The sequence below is a fragment of the Heptranchias perlo genome, chromosome 1, assembly GCF_035084215.1.
Source record: "Heptranchias perlo isolate sHepPer1 chromosome 1, sHepPer1.hap1, whole genome shotgun sequence".
Classification (NCBI taxonomy): Eukaryota; Metazoa; Chordata; class Chondrichthyes; order Hexanchiformes; family Hexanchidae; genus Heptranchias; species Heptranchias perlo.
Window position 1 is genome coordinate 47,853,313 of NC_090325.1, and position 17,949 is coordinate 47,871,261.

General features: G+C 41.7%; 1 protein-coding gene across 21 annotated transcripts in view; it reads left to right on the forward strand.

The window, feature by feature from the left end:
- Nucleotides 1-17,949, forward strand: part of celf4 (CUGBP, Elav-like family member 4) — an 890,875-nt gene that overhangs the window by 768,405 nt on the left and 104,521 nt on the right. For 17 of the 21 annotated variants that reach the window (XM_067991773.1, XM_067992593.1, XM_067991859.1 and 14 more), the window contains one exon: nucleotides 2,798-2,941. In XM_067991773.1, coding sequence (XP_067847874.1) covers nucleotides 2,798-2,941 — 144 coding nt within the window. The remainder of the gene's footprint in view (nucleotides 1-2,797; nucleotides 2,942-17,949) is intronic. The other 4 variants (XM_067992759.1, XM_067993173.1, XM_067992301.1 and 1 more) reach the window with 1 other exon arrangement.

Genomic DNA, 17,949 nt, shown 5'->3' on the forward strand with positions numbered 1-17,949 from the left:
AGAAATAAACAAAAACATTAAAATGAATTTCAAAATGAATTAAAATGTCTCTAGCTCCTCTCCCTCGGAGCTCCTGGTCAAAAAACCTAAAACAGCCCAAAGCTGGCATTTAATCCAACTGTTCTTACTCTGAAAGATACAAAGTTTGGTTAAAACCTTTTGTCCCGGAATGCAAAGGAACATGTTGTAACCCCTGACTTTGACATGTTTAATGCTAAATACAAGCAGAATAACAATTGAGGTTCCATCATCTTGTCACTGGCTTGCTCTCACCCTTCCTGAAAAACTAATCACAACTGCTTTAAAATTGTGCTGCAGGATAATAAAAAAGATGGATCAGTGTTTTTGGTAAAATAGTGGAGAGTGGAATTTAATAAAAACACATTAAGCCTTCATGCACAGTAGAATGTGGTTGCGACTGAAAAGTGTGCACTTCCTCATCAAAATTATACTGGGTTTAAGTATCAAGGCATCATTAGATTTATGTTATGCTGTGTTATATAAAATTATTAATTTTTTATGTATTGGGTTTATGTCTTTTTTTTTCCTCAGTTGTGTACTGAAATTCTAAGACGTTTTGACTAACTGCCTTGAGTCACTGTTGCAGCTTCTTAAAAGGAAAGCTGTAAAACAATTCATCAAAGCTAATCCCAGTGCACCAAGGAATTATGTATAAAATAACCAAACAAGTTATCGCTTGATGAGTGGTCTTTCTCTCACCCTTAACTTCCATAATATTCCATAATATATCTTGTCTTTATTTTGGCATACAATCATAGTTATTCTTCCTCTGATTCTTTCTCCCTTGTGCCTCCTAAATTCCCAGCGTGCCACATCCTACATATTCTTCGTTCTCCTCCCTGCATCTACACTGTGTTAAAGTTAAGATTTATCGGGCCGGATTTTGCTTTGAGCGGCGAGCGAATGCCACCTGCCATTTGGTCGACTTGGACTTGCCCATAGACTGTTCATGGGGTCCTCAATCCAGCACAGCGCCCTCTCCTGGGCATCTGGGACCTGTGTGAACTGGGCAAGCAACTGTCTATCCCCTTCGCCAATCAGATTGAAGCATGTTAATAAGCCACGCAGAGACAGAACCAGGAAATGTAAGTTAGAATAGTGAATTCAATGTCAAATCAGGTACAGAAAGTGAAATAAAGAGAGGGTAAGAAATATTGAATTAAGAGACAGAGATAAAGGAGACAGAAAGAAAAAATTTTAAAAATTTAACATTTTTATTTGTTTTTTAAATGTCCAACAATTAAAACCTGAAGGAATGAGTCTCCACACTTGTAAAAGTTAATTTTCAGTGCCAGTGAGCTGGTTTGGCAGTCATTAAGACTTACCACGCTGTTAACAGGGTGCTTAGACTTCAAAATCTTGACGTACCTTTTTGTGGCGAGATTAGTTCGTATCCATCAGGGCAGTGCAGGAACTTCACACTGTTCCATACATCTGAACGATGAGTCAGCCGGCGAGATGTCCTTCCCGCGAAGCTTACGGAGGAGCAGGGCATCTGGTACAGCAACTTCCAGATTTCTGCGTTTATCTGCGATGTGCGGTCACCGGGAATTGCTCTACCATTTGCACTGAAATAACAGTGAATGCTGTTAGGCAAAATCCAGCCCATTGTATTCTCCTATTCTGACTTATTTCTTTTCAGGACCTCTGGAACTCCTTACTGCCCCTTGCCCCCACTCTTCCCATTTTCATGCAAGGGTTTTGAAACCCAACCTAACCATTGCTTTTTAACTCATCTTGTCTTTTATCTCTTTTCAAATTTGTTGGTGGCTTGCACTTTGGGCATGAGCTCCTCATCTAGGTATCTCAATAAAAAAAAGTGTTTGCCTTGTTCTGGGATTCCTGACTGGTGTTTGATGCTTTACCCTGGTTTTCCTACAGCTTCATTCAATTTATAAATTTCATTATTGCTCAGGAAGAGCATTATTTTATAATTTTTTTTAATAGATTTCAGTTAAAACTCAATATTCTAATACAAGATCAAAGCACCTGGTCAGAACTGCACTTGGTGCTTATTGCATTGACCAGGTCATATTCCATTATTCTCAATGCTATGTTCTGTCTCAGTCTAAATCTACTGTGTGCTTATCCCTGAAAACGGCTGACTTGGTTCAGATGGCAATTAATTACAAGGGCACAAATATTGGTTGGAGCTCCATTTGTTAGAATTAACTGTGTTAATGCTGGAATATGGGATTAGAGTAGACAGGGCTGATGGCCGGCGCGGACACGATGGGCCGAAGGGCCTCTATCCGTGCTGTATGACTCTATGACTCTCTATGACTCTATGGGTGCCCTATGTGCACCAGTCAAAATTCCAGGCCATGATCCCAGCAGAGTTTAAGAAAACTAATTCTCATCTGGGTCTGTAAACAAAAGTGTGTTCTTTTACTGCCTGTTGCGACAGCCTGAGCACTAGTAAACTGGCCTCAAAGTAATCTAGAGTGAAATAGGATTGCTTCAAGGAGGCACAATGAAAGTGAAATTTTAAAAAGGCCAGGAGTCAGGATGTGTTGCAATGCAGATAATTTGATTGTGCTGATAACAGATGATGCTCAGAAAAAAAAATGAACCACGACTTGTTTGTGTTCTCTGTTATCACTAAAAACATGTTTTTCACAAATTGAAAACGTACAACCTTCCTGTCCTAAATATTGCAAATCAAAGTCAGAAGCAGCAAGAGTCCAATGAGACTACTGGGAGGTTACATGGAGTCACAGTGGCAGTGCTGCTGCTTGGCACCTCTATTGATTAGTTTTTTCTTTCTGCCTTCCAGGGGGCGTCTTCTAGCCTCGTGGTAAAATTTGCAGACACCGACAAGGAACGCACAATGCGTCGCATGCAACAAATGGCAGGGCAGATGGGGATGTTCAACCCAATGGCAATTCAGTTTGGTGCATATGGTGCCTACGCTCAAGCGGTAAGTGGCATCCTTATTTCATTACAGAAACCGAACGCTAATTCTGAAACGCCCGTGCACATTGTTGCTGGCTATCGAGGAGTGAAAGTGCTTATCTTGTCCAGCAAATTGAATGAGAACAGGAATAATTCATGATATCAGTGAAGTGTTACTAATATGCAAATCTATAATTATTACAGTAATTATACATTAATATATCTATAATAGATATATTATAATATATCTATATGTAACAGATGTATTATATATTCATAAATCTATATTACATCTATATAATTTTCCTCCATGTTAAACATTCCAGTCAAAAAAGTGTAACTGAGTAATTGTGAATGATAGAGTTCAGTAATCCTTGCTTCACACGCACAAATATCTGAGCAGTTTAAAGCAGCATCGTTACCATGGTAACGCTGTCTTGCAAGACAGTTTATAGTAGTTTATTTAGACATGGTAACAACACCTAGTGACATGATCGCGTTGTCGGGCACAACTAGCACTACTAATGATTTTAAATGAAAATTTCAGATAAAGTTCTGAAAGCCTCACCATAATAGTTTGCATTGCATTAGAATGGAAAAAGGAGCCAATAATACAGCTCCTGTGCCTCTTCGCTGGTACTGCTGTCTCTCAGGCGCTGCGTGCATTTGCACCCCACATAGCTGATCTTGCACCATAATGTGAGGTCAGCTAATTTAAATATTTTTGAGGTGCTCTTTGTGCTTAGTTCGTGACGTACTGAGTGCGCCACAGGAGCCAGGGCTGCATCATTTGTTAGCAACAGATATTAAAAGGCACTGGCTGTCCTTAAACTGGGAATTGGATATATACTTGAAAAGAACTATGGGGAAAGAGCGGGGGAGCAGGACTAATTGGATAGCACTTTCAAGGAGCCAGCACAGACACGATGGGCCGAATGGCCTCCTCCTGTGCTGTATGATTCTCTGATTCTAACTGAGTCAGGTTGTGAGGGAGGAAATTGGCTCAGGCCACAACAGGCCCATTCATGGATCAGCCTCTGGAAGCCAAGCAACAGGAAGTGCAACAATTAAGATTAACACTCTTTAGAAGATAGGGCCAAATGGGAATAAAAGGTAGATTTTTCTGGCAGCCTTTCCTTTAAGCACCCATTTGCAATGGGTGCTGAGCTTTTCAGGGACTCTAGCAGTATTATTCTTAGCTCCTTTAATTTGAATAGAATCCTAGTCCTTGACGAACCTTGCGCACAGTCACCAAGCAGGCCCAACAGCCTCAGAGCACTTGTGCAGCCATTGTGACATGCTGTGTACATTGGTCTTCGAGTAGACTCAGGCCTCAGCATCCGGTAATACCAGGCTCCTGCTTCAGGGCCCAATGATTGCAGTATCTACCCCACAATGCCTGCAACAGGGCATTTTCCTAATGTTGAATGTGACAGGGTTTGAACTGAGTTTTTGGAGCAGGCTTTCCCTCTTTGTCCCATGAGCTGATCCTACTCCAATATGAAGATTTAATGTAGCCCCAATAATCTAAATAACGGTGGATCATATGATCTGAGCATTTTCACCAAAGTGACAACAAATTGAAGTTCTAGAGCGCTCATCACTTGCAAGGAAACACCTCAGAGTACTTTACATGACAGTGAACAGAGAGTAGACACTGTACAGGAGGAGCAACAGGAAAAAGATGGGTTGGAGCGGTGAAAATACAGTCATAGAGAAGGGTCTTAAGGCAGTTTCTGAAAGCAGTAAAACAGATGAAAAAGTAGAACTGCTGGCGGAGAGAGTTCTATAGTTGCTGAGAGAGCAACCACCGATAGTGGAGCCGATGGAATGGGGAACAAAGAGGAGGTTGATGTCAGAGAAGAGTGAGTGTAAGGGGTTTCAACTGGAAGGAGATCACTGAGGTTGAGTTGGACAAGGTCATGGAGGCATTGAAGGCGTAGGTGATAAACATACAATCAATTTGTTGGGAAGCCGGTGGAGCTTGGGGAAGACAGTGGTGATAAGGGTGCAGGGCTTGGTGTGGGTGAGGATGAAGGCTGTGGTATTTTTGATGAGTTGTAGGTTGTAGAGGCTGGTAAGGGAAGCACTGGAAGAATCGAACCTTGAGGTAATAATGGCATTGATGAGGATTTTCACAGGAGAGGTGGAAGGAGATGATGTTTTAGAGCTGAAAGAAAGTTGTGTTGGTGTTAGATCAGATGTTGGTGAGGGGAAACCATGCTTATATTCCAGCAGTACACTAAAGTCCTGGACTGAGCTTAAAACAATATATGTATAAGATGTAAAGAAATAACAGCATCAGAGAAAATAACAAACTCCCCAAAAAAATATACATAAGGACATTAGACTGTGAAATAAGCAAAGACTATTCAGCCCATCATGCCCTTTCCTACAGCCCCGAAAGATTTTCGCCACCTTATTTAATCACAATAGGAAGGCAGATAAAACTTCCATAGTGCTATGGAAAATTTCCCCTTACCTGTGAAGATAATTGAGTAAAAATGATTAAGATAACATTACACAATTCACTCTTAGGTATCCACTGTCTTGTATTAAGAAAATTGTTAGGAGTCTGCTACCTCCTGTACATAACCTGTTCTTTTATTATTCAATGTATTGTGCACTGTATAAAGGTATACTCTATAATAGACACTGTATAATATTCAGCATATAAAATGTGTTCAGTAACAATTACTGTACAATATTCACTATGAAATGAGTACATATTATATGCTGTAAATATACACTAAATGACATACATTGTCAAAGATAATGTACAATACTTCAGAAGGCTATGGATGAGAGACTGGTATTAAGATGAAAAGGACTAAAAGTGCAGCAAATGGATTGCCAATCATCACATGAGAAAGGGTTTAGGGTAAGCGTGAGCTTGCAGGGCCTAGTGGCGATGACTGCCGACATCCCAATTAGTTGTCCCCATGTTGGGATATGTTGTATTGTAGAGGCCAAAATCACATTGATGCTTGGCAACATCTGATGATCTGAACGGAGTGGGGGGAGAGGGGGATACATTGTTTAATCTATAGCATAGTATATACTGTATTGTCACTGAATAATATTTACTCTATTGCATCTATCAGGGTACAATTTACGAATTTGTACTCGCGATGTGGAGCTTTGTGTACCAGGTGCTCACATCCCGAATTCGGCTGGTGAGGTCAGCATGCTTCACAAGATTTTCTACCCATTAATTCCTAAAATCTACCCAACCCGATATAAATATTCAATAACGAATGTAGCACCCTGTTTTGTCAAATTTGACTTAAAATGACTTCACTTGAAATCATGATGGTGAGGTTTGTTTTACACATTCTATTTTTTGAGTGAATGTCTGAGTACCTCAATTTTACACCAAAATGATTCAGTCCATAACAGACTGAAAAAAACACCAAAGCAAATTTTAAGTTTAGTTCATTTTAAAATCTTGACCAGTGGAAATTACAAAAATCCCTTTTCCTATCAAGAGTTTCCAGAATCTGGAGTAACTAATTACAGTTATTCAGTGTATTTTTGGAGACTTTTTATTTCCTGATGCCGTGTTGAATTTCTAGTACAAAATCAAAAATATTTCTGCAAAGTACTAATGAAAACGGTACTGTTTTGAGTGTGTATGTGGGTGGGAAGGAGTTTACTTCTGTTAACGTCAGTTCCACTTATTGCCATGTATTTTCAACAATCCCTTCAAAATCACGAGATGGAGAGACTATCAGTAATTGGTGATACTAATGTGACAATATAAATGATATTCACCCTGATGATTAAATATTATCGACTTTATTCACTGCTAATGTTACAGTATCTGATCCGTCTTATTCTGTGAGATTCTTAAATTTGTTATTCTCTATTGGAGGAAAATGTCCTGTTCACATATACATGCAGCATTTGGGAAGTGGAGTGTGTGACAGCAACAGAGACACTAATTAATTCTGGTACAGCAGCTAACTATGGTGTAGAGAGCATGAATCAGCTGTCATGCTTCAGACGCCATCTAGTGAGTCTGCTGCCAGAGACGTTGTTTTCACTCCATAGACTCTGATTCTTCATATAATTGTTGGACGCAATCCTTAATCTGCTAAACGGTTGGTCAACCAACAGAAACCAGCCCTCTTTTGTGCATTTTAAAATGACAACTACAATACTTTTAGAAAATTCAAACCTATTGCACCTTGTGGGGCAGAAATCCTGTTTGATAGCTTGTTTTTGAGAATTTGTCAGTTCATTATATCCACCACTCTTCACCACAAGAGCATTTAAACTGGTAATGGAATGGTAGAATGCATCAGTGTGGATGGCATAAACTAAAATCGGTGATTGTTGATCAGAAAGGATCCAGAGATAATGATTGACATATAAAGTTCAAGAAAAATACTTTTTTATTAAAAAGCTGTGAATGCTGGAAATCTAAAGTAAGACAGAAAATACTCACATTAACGCACAGCAGGTCAGTCAACATCCAAAGGAGAAAATATAGCTTAGTGTTTTAGGGTTATTTTGGCATTAAGGACTGTCGGCCTATCAAGATGGAGCTGAATAGAGGCGCAGTGTTATCTAGTAGTGATCCAAAGACAGTGAGAGGGAAAGAGAGAAAAATCATAAATGCATGAAATCCATATGAGCATGAATAACGTCATGTTTGAAACTACTATTTATTTTAAACGGTTGTGGCTGCTTTTACCAACAGAATCATTTGACAGTAACAATACCAGATGGAATACTAAATCTGATTTTAAGTGCTCTTAGATTAAGTGCAATTTGTACCCTAGTGCACTAGTACTCAAAAATGCATCTCCAGGGCCACTCACAGCCTGCTATCTACTTACCTTTGTCCCATCCATGGAGATTTTATTTTCAATATAGGTGAGGGCCGAAGAAAAATCAGTTTAGATAATTTTTAACCTCTTACGGTAAGGCTCAAAATCAGCAATGCATTGTTTCTATTCTTCATAGAATCATAGAATCAAATGATTCTATGATTCTATTCTTACCGTGCAGACTCCGACCTTAACCTCACTCTGGTGCTTGGTAAGAAACCTGGGGCAAAGAACAGAACTCAGTGCTATAAGTACCTAAGCCAACTGTTACTAATGTGGATATTGATTGAAAAATAGACATTAAATATCTCCACAGCAGAAGGACCAAAATGTATTCATGGGCCACTCCATTTGTTCTCTCATCATTTTTAATATTTCAATATTATTTCAATTTTTTCTTCCTTCCTCTCCAGTAGTGCAGTTTCATGACAGTCGTACAAGTTAATGGTGCCAGCCATGGCTCAGTGGGTAGCACTCATGCCTTTGAATTAGAAAGGTTGTAGGTTCAAGTCCCACTCCAGAGACTTGAGCACAAAAAAATCCAAGCTGATACTCTAATGCAGAACTGAGGGAATACTGCACTGTTGGAGGTGCTTTCAGATGAGATGTTAAACTGAGGCCCTGTCTGCCCTCTCAGGTAGATGTAAAAGATCCCATGGCACTATATCAAAGAAAAGCAGGGAAGTTCTCCCCGATGTCCTGGCCAATATTTATCCCTCAACCAACATCACTAAAAAAAAAGATTATCTGGTCATTATCTCATTGCTGTTTGTGGGAGCTCGCTGTGCATAAATTGGCTGCCGTGTTTCCTAAATTATAACAGTGACTACACTTCAAAAAGCACTTCATTGGCTGTAAAGCGCTTTGGGGCTGAGGTTATGAAAGTCGCTATATAAAATGCAAGTCTTTCTTTTTTTCTTCTTATAATTACAGCCCCCGATACGTCACCTAAGTGCTTGTTCTTCATGATTGTGCCTAGACAGTGAGTGTTGGTAGGCTTTTTGATTATAAAGTGAAGCAGAGGAAGACACATGACTATGGGGAGAAAGCAGGGCAGTGGGATTAGTTTTGGATTGTTCTAGCATTCAGCTGGCACAGACACAATGGTCTCCATCTGTGCTGTAAACTTCTATGGTTCTATAATTCTAATCTTCTTTCACTTCCCTAGCCCAGAGGCAGTGAGGCCAATTGTACTACTCTGCTGTGACCCTTTCTCAAATCTGTTACTAGGGCAGTGTCCTAGGCCCAACCACCTTCAGCTACTTCATCATTGACCTTCCCTCCATCATAAGGTCAGAAATGGGGATGTTCGCTGATGAATGCATAGTGTTCAGTTCCATTCGCAACCCCTCAGATAATGAAGCAGTCTGTGCCCGCATGCAGCAAGACCTGGACTTGGGCTGATAAGTGGCAAGTCACATTTGCGCCAGACAAGTGTCAGGCAATGACCATCTCCAACAAGAGAGAGTCTAACCACCTCCCCTTGACATTCAACGGCATTACCATCGCCAAATCCCCCACCATCAACATCTTGGTGTCATCATTGTCCAGAAACTTGACTGGACCAGCCACATAAATACTGTGGCTACAAGAGCAGGCCAGAGGCTGGGTATTCTATGGTGAGTGACTCACCTCCTGACTCACCAAAGCCTTTCCACCATCTACAAGGCAGAAGTCAGGAGTGTGATGGAATACTCTCCACTTGCCTGGATGCGTGCAGCTCCAACAACACTCAAGAAGATCGACACCATCCAGGACAAAGCAATCCACTTGATTGGTACCCCATCCACCACCCTAAACATTCACTCCCTTCACCACCGGTGCACCATGGCAGCAGAGTGTACCAACTACAGGATGCACCACAGCAACTCGCCAAGGCTTCTTCGACAGCACCTCCCAAACCCACAACGTCTACCACCTAGAAGGAAAAGGGCAGCAGGCACATGGGAACAACACCAACTGCACGTTCCCTTCCAAGTCACACACCATCCCGACTTGGAAATATATCACTGTTCCTTCATCGTCGCTGGGTCAAAATCCTGGAACTCCCTACCTAACAGCACTGTGGGAGAACCTTCACCACAAGGACTGCAGCGGTTCAAGAAGGCGGCTCACCACCACCTTCTCAAGGGCAATTAGTGATGGGCAATAAATGCTGGCCTTGCCAGCGACGCCCACATCTCATGAACAAATTTTTTTAAATTCCCCTCAGACTGGGCATCGAAACTGGGAGCTCTGTGGTGTGTATGGCTCAGTACCACACTGGCTGGTGTATTTACCCAGTAGAATATTGGAGACTTTATTTTTTTTTTTGGATACCTGAATGTCTGATACACAAGGAAACCCATCACTGTGTTTAAGAATTTCCAACCAAGATACCGGATAACACACACAAAGCACACAAACTCTCTTTGAAAGGCACCCCTCCTACTTACCCAAATCCAGAAAGCTTGGGCATAGGGTGGCAGGAGCTGAGATCTTCAAAATGTGGTATCATTCTGTGAGTCGGATATGACCCTTATAAAAGCAACCACTCTCCATTTTTGTTTCTTTATTTTCACAATCTTATTTACCCTGCCCGGAAAAAGAAAGAACTTGCATTTGTACAGCACCTATCACACCTTCAGCATGTCCCAAAGTGCATTCATAGCCAATTCATTACTTTGGAAGTGTGGTCACTGTTTTTATGAAGAAGCTCACTCATCCTAACATATAGTTGCACAGACACTGTCCGCCCTCCTGTATCTTACCTAAATAACTATTTTTTTTTGTCATCAGCTGTGTATCTGACACGTGCAGAAACACATCACTGTATTTAAAAGTCTCCAAACCATAAGTAGAATTCCTTTTTGCCTGATCTGTGCACACTCTCTCCCCTGAGGGACACAGCCTACTTACCTAAGCACCGAGAACTGAGGTGCAGGTTGGCAGTGCCAAGGTTTAGGGACTCCCCAATCCCAAGCCTGCGCAGGGCTACTGCAAGAGTTTAACCAGTTAAAACTGTGCAGCTGCTTCTCCACTAAGACCACCTGTTAAAGCATTGGTTTGCAAGGTTATCTGGAGCTGAGCGACAGGAATTCTAGCTGCTAGTGACAGGTTTCTCTTCCCCCCTCACCTCAGGTTCCATTAATGAGCCAGACTGTCTTATCAATCATCAATCGTACTGGAGTACAACAAATGTGCCTGGATTACTCAGTTTACCACAGAGTTTGGCTTAGTTCTGAACTTCCATTGCCAGCAGTGACATCTTGACGGGTGCATGACCTAAAAGATACCTCACTTACCTCATCTCCGAGGTTGATAGTCATTAGCTGGTCAAATTGACCTTTCTCATGTGTGAGACTTGTCTAGGGGGAGGTCCATTGTAGGGGTGGGGAGGGGAATCCCTGATCCTGTTATCATCCAACATTCGCAGACAGGCACCTTTAGCTGATCACAAGTAGGAACCCTTTCTGATTTTTTTCCTCTTCCCTAGCCCAGAACCAACGAGGCAGGCTGTAGTGCCCCTACTGTAACCAGCTAACTCACCACAGGCTGACCATTGAATCTGTGACCTTCATTGTCTATATGGCTCTGTGCCATTGTGGAATGAATCTTTATCAACTGAGCCATCAGAAGAGCTGGTCCTGCTCTTCCACATAGATTATGGGGTAGATTTTACTTTCACCACTGCATGGTAAACTTGGCAATGCAAATCGGCCGGCCATTATTCACTCTGCCTGATAATTCGGCCGGCTGTGTAACAGACCGCTGATCCGCAACGCTGAGTTTACCACCCAGCGGTGAAAGGTAAAATCTACTGCCATGGCATCTGTCCTGGTCAAACCTCGACCTTGCTGTCTGCTATTTTCCTCCAGGGTGAAATGTGTTTTCATTGACATTCCTTCCATGCAAACCATCATAGACATCATAGTTAACGCTTGAAGAAGGTTTCATGTAGTATATTGATCAGGTGCCAGAACAAGGAAACAGCTACTGACTGACACAGAGATTCTATCAGCACAATCCTCTGATAACCTACAAACCCTAAATTAATCCTTAACGTGTCGTGCACAGTAATATTTATTGTGTTGTTATATTTTCCCTGTTGGTGATGATTTTTGTTCCTCCTCTTCTGCCAAATTTTCGCCTCTGCTCTTTCTTTCTTGCTGGTCTACTGTTCTCCAAGTACTGAGCACCCTCCAATAATTTGAGATAGCATCTGCCCCTCTTTGGTGAGCCTTGATGATGAGTGTCAACAAGGTATTTGACCAACAGAGAGAGGGGCATCAGACCCAAGGCCTATCCCGTCCTCGCTTGACATCCAAACTGGGGTTGCTAGACAAAGAGGATTGGGAACCCTGCCAATTTTCCCTTCCATAACCCAGAGCATCTGAAGCCAATTGTGGTGTCCAGTTGAGTTCAGGGGTAATTAATTCATTTCAAGATAGCTAATACTGACTACCGTGTAGCAGCAATGAATGTAAGTTTGTGTCCTGCCCCATTCTGCTCCCAATCTCAGTAGTGTTGAGTGGGAAAGCAGTCAAGATATGCAGGGGGAGGAAAAATTGAAGTGGGAGCTCTCGTGGCTGGCTAAAGGGTGGTAGCCTGGGAGTATGATCGCCTAATCCCTGGCTGCAGACATCGAACCAGCGAAATGAAGAAAGTGGCTATAAATACAAAACAAAAGGAGTAATCAGACAAAAACCCTCAAAAAGAAAGTTAAGAAAAAATAATTAATTCTTTAATTGCTGTATTTTTTGGTGAAATCTCAAACATTTTTTTTCTTAACAAAATAAATGCTAAAAATTTATTCAAGCAGAGTAACCTATTTAGTGTCTCCACCTACTTCCAGACCTCATTTGACAGGAACGGGAGACAGTAGTTGGTTAAGAGGTGCATTACAGCAACTGTAACAAAACAAACTGAATTAATAGCACTGGCCCTCTGACCCCCAAATGCCTCTTCATTAACGAGTTTTCTTGTCTTATTTCTACTCATTTCTGGTTTTGATACTGAAAAACATGTCAAAGATTGGCGAGGTCTCAGCTAACACATGTATTTGGTTTCTTCTTTATTTCAGGTTCTTCAGCGCTAGCACACAAACTTAGCTGTTTTGTGGGTTGTAGTTATATGTACTTCCTCTCCCAATCCAATGAGGTGATATAATCATGGACAGGAATTCTAACCATGCTGTTGTCAGCACTTCCTACACTGAGGATATCGAACTATATTGGGACTAGTAACTAAACTCGGGAAAGAGGCTGTAGCAACAGAATGTTCGCAAAGAAACTACAACTGCAGTAGTCCCTTCTGTTCACAATTACATCACCACATTTTAAGAGGAAAGCAATGAAGCACTATTGGTACACTTGGATTTCAGTAAGGCCTTTGATACAATTCCTCTGGAAAGGCTGGTGCTGAAAATAAAGTATGCGGGAATCAGTGGAAATATTTTACAATGGATACAGAATTGGCTGAGGGTGGTGGTACAGGGATTGTCATTAGCCTGGAAGATTGTTCCCAGTGGGGTCCCACAGGGGTCAGTATTGGGACCTCTTTTGTTTAATATCTTCATAAATGATCTGGAACTAGCGGTCACACGCGCAGTGGCTAAATTTGCAGATGGTACAAAGCTAATGAAGGTGGTAGACTGCAACGCTGAACAGGATACTCTACGAGAGGATTTGAATATACTTATAAAATGGGAAGACAGATGAAATTCAAAGTAGAGAAATGCAAAGTGCTTCACATGCATGGGAGGAACAGGTGACTTTGGGCGTATGGTTCCCAAAGCTTTACACCACTGCCAGGCTTTTCTTGTCTTATGTCTAAGTCTAATTGATTGATTGCCATAATTAGTCAACAACTCCATTATTGTTGTATCATGTGCCTACCAGGATGCTAGAAACAGTTGTAAAACAGGTTGTAAAGATAGAAAGGCAGATTATTATCTGAATGGTAATAGATTGGGAAAAGAGGAGGTGCAATTAGACCTGGGTGTCCTTGTACACTAGTCGCTGAAAGCGAGCATTCAGGTGCAGCAAGCAGTTAGGAAGGCGAATGGTATGTTGGCTTTCATTACAAGAGGATTTGAGTACAGGAGCAGGGATGTCTTACTGCAGTCATACAGGACCTTGGTGAGACCACATCCGGAGTATTGTGTGCAGTTTTATTCTCTTTATCTGAGGAAGGATGTTCTTGCCATGGAGGGAGTGCAACAAAGGTTTACCAGTCTGATTCCTGGGATGGCAAGACTGACATATGAGGAGAAATTGGGTCGACTAGGCCTATATTCACTAGAGTTTAGAAGAATGAGAGGTGATCTCATTGAAACATATAAAATTCTAACAGGACTAGACAGACTAGATGCAGGGAGAATGTTCCCGATGGCTGGGGAGTCCAGAACCAGGGGTCACAGTCTCAGGATACGGGGTATGCCATTTAGAACCGAGATGAGGAGAAATTTCTTCACTCAGAGAGTGGTGAACCTGTGGAATTCTCTACCACAGAAGGTAGTGGAGGCCAAGTCATTAGATGTATTCAAGAAGGAGATAGATATATTTCTTAATGCTAAAGGGATCAAGGGATATGGAGAAAAAGCGGGAACAGGGTACTGAGTTAGACAATCAGCCATGATCATTTTGAATGGCTGAGCAGGCTTGAAGGGCCGAATGGCCGAATGGCTTACTCTTGCTCCTGTTTTCTATGTTTCTATGTCTCTAGAAGGAGAACTAGATGGACCTTGGTCTTTTTTTGTCTAGCAATTCGTATGTTCCTATGTACAAAAAATAGAGAGTACAGTTTGAGATGATCTCACTTTTCACACTTTATCAAGGTGACAATGTCACCTTCATGGTGCGGAGTTAACCCACCAGCTTGTCAGTTAATATTTGTATTAAAACATACAAAATTATTGTTCATACAGTAGGCTGTAAAGGACCTCAGCAAGTGAAGCTCATTGGATAACTCATGTCTGGGAAGTCAAAAGTGGATTATGATCAGCATCTTATGTGATGACATTTATCATTTGTAAACAATTTTACAACACCAAGTTATAGTCCAACGATTTTATTTGAAATTTACAAGCTTTCGGAGGCTTCCTCCTTCCTCAGGTAAATGTCAGGAACTCCTCGAAGCCTACGCATTTATAAATCACAGAACAATACATGGTGATTACAGATAGTCTTTGCAACTGCCCGTTGCCAAGGCAATCACAGTGTTCAGACAGAGAGGTGTTACCTACAGAGCCCCCGAATATACAGTCAACAAAAAAAAACAAACAGAAAAAAAAACAGAGAGAGAGAGGCAGAAACATCCGGAAGGCAGAGAAAGCCAGCAAATGACCCGTTATATTAAAAACAGATAGCTTTTGTTCGCTGGTGGGGTTACGTGTAGTGTGACATGAACCCAAGATCCCGGTTGAGGCCGTCCTCATAGGTGTGGAACTTGGCTATCAATTTCTGCTCAACGATTTTGCGTTGTCGTGTGTCTCAAAGGCCGCCTTGGAGTACGCTTACCCGAAGGTCGGTGGCTGAATGCTGAAGTGTTCCCCGACTGGGAGGGAACCCTCCTGTCTGGCGATTGTTGCGCGGTGTCTGTTCATCCGTTGTCGCAGCGTCTGCATGGTCTCGCCAATGTACACATTGTAGTCTGTAGGTAACACCTCTCTGTCTGAACACTGTGATTGCCTTGGCATGTATTGGCATGTATTGTTCTGTGATTTATAAATGCGTAGGCTTCGAGGAGTTCCTGACATTTACCTGAGGAAGGAGGAAGCCTCCAAAAGCTTGTAAATTTCAAATAAAATCGTTGGACTATAACTTGCTGTTGTAAAATTGTTTACAATTGTCAACCCCAGTCCATCACCGGCATCTCCACATCAAGACATTTATCATGGCACAGAGCTGGCTAGGATATTGTAGCCTAGTGATTATGGTACTGAACAGCAGTCCAGAGGCTGTGAGTTCAAATCATGTTAATTGTGGAATTGAGTTTAATCAATCTATAATTTATGGGCTAGCATCAGGAAATGTTGTAGTAAAAACCCCTAATTAATTCCAGTCTTTTTTACCAAGTAAGTACTTTCAGTGCTGCATTTGCAGCAGTTCATTGCAGTTTAAAAAGTTAATATAAGTCTGCCGTCTTTGTTGCCCCACAGGGGATTAGTGCTATGCTGCTCTGAGAAATGGAAGAACAGCAGAGATAAGATTCAAAACTTTGAATGCTGGAGAACTGAAATAAAAAAAAAATAAAACGCTGGAAATGCCCATCAAGTCATTTAGCATCTGAAAGAGAAAGCTAGGCTAATGTTTCAGATGGGACCCTTTATCGGAGCAGTTTGGATAATCCCCCTGAAATGCCAAGTGCAAGGAGCTTATGGAGTCTCAATGATTGAAACTATCCGCAGAACTGCCTCAGCTGCCACCATCTCCTCCTCCTCTATCCCACCATCCCTAACTCACCAGCAACTTTCTCACACCAACTCTGATCTCTTATTACTCTGTAAATGTTTTCACATCTTCCCTCTATCGCAAACAGGCTCACTTCCTCTATAAGACCCATCTCCTGCACCGTCAGCCACCTTCCCACCCAACTCCTGACCATTCAGCTACTTTTCCTTGTCTCAATGCTCGACAATCAGCTCATCTCTAATACTTCTTCCACTACAGCTTGGCATCTTCTTTGTGAAGCACCTTGGGATGTTTTCTACATTAAAGGTACTATATAAATGTAGGTGTTATGTGTTGTTAGCCTACTTTGCCTTTCAAATGCTGACCCATTTGCTATACAATTCTGTTTTCAGTAGAAAAAGCAACAGCCAAAGGAAAATAATGGTATTGTTTGAAGGAAAAGAAAAGATTCTTGCATGTGTTTATACTGAGGACGGGCCAGCCTAGTTCATAATGTTACACTGTATGATATGTTTTGGAAATCTATGTGGCACAGGCTGATGTCTATCACATATTCAATCAGGAATGCCTCTCTTGAATCAATGGACATAAGCAGCGAGATGACGCTCTAAAGTACTACACCATGGAGTGGCAGCATGAATTCATTTGAGTTCTAGGTCCCAGATGTACACTTGTGGGCAGATGGCAAGCGTGGGCTATATGACTCCCCACAGAGAGGCAAAGCAAACATAAAACAGTGTTATCGGGATCTGCATTTCAGAGTCTCACCACCTGGTACACTCCAACTGTGATGCAGCCATGTGCTAACATGGAGCTTAAACCCTCTTCTGGAGCTTTTCCCATCGTATCCATCCTGTTTGTTTTCTGATCTCCAGTGTGTTCTTCAAAAGTAGTGATGTTTGTAGGTGTAACATTTTGAGATTTTTGACTGGTCACGGAAGGATTTTGAATGTATGAATATTGAAATGTTACAATTAAGTTAAATTTAGTCTTCAAGAGATTAAATCCATAATGCAGCCATGTGCTGGGGCTGCTTTCATTGGAGCAGAGGAGATTATGAGGTGATTTGATAGAGGTGTTTAAAATTATGATGGGATGGGACAGGGCAGATAGAAACAGAGCTTCCAGCAGTTGAGGGTTTTAGCATGAGAAGATATAGATATAAGATTAACTCTGAGAGATTTATGACCGAGAACAACAGAACTTGTTTTACACAAAGGTTTGTGAGGCTCTCGAATGCACTACTGGAGTTAATATTGAAGCAGAGACCATGTCATCATTTAAGAATAGGTTAAATAGGTGGTTGAAGGAAAGGGGGATAAAGTGATGTGGGAGCGGGGGTAGGGGGGGAAACATGGGATTGGGACTAATACTTGTGTGGAGGTTATACACCAACATGGATTGGTTGGGCCATACGGCCTGTTTCCATGTTATAAATTTCGAAGTAGTTCTATATAATCTCGATGAACCAGCTGATGAATTGATGCTTCCGGCATAATCACTTCAACTTGAGACAATGGAGGTTCATTATAAACATCCCAATAAACAATCACACATGAGATGTTGAAATGGCACGCTTGTGCTCAGCGGGGATAATTGGCCAGGGAACTCTCATCTGGTTGGGGGGGAGGGGGGAAACAGGGGTGTGGTAACAGTTTGATTAGCAGCTCAGCTGGCCAACCCCTCTAGACAAGTCAAGCTCAGAAATAAGAGAACAAAGAAGCACGTAATCTGAGGCAGTCAGTGAAATCAAGTAGGGACGCCAAAGCCAAAACTAAAGAAAGATGAAAGGTCTTCGACCTGAA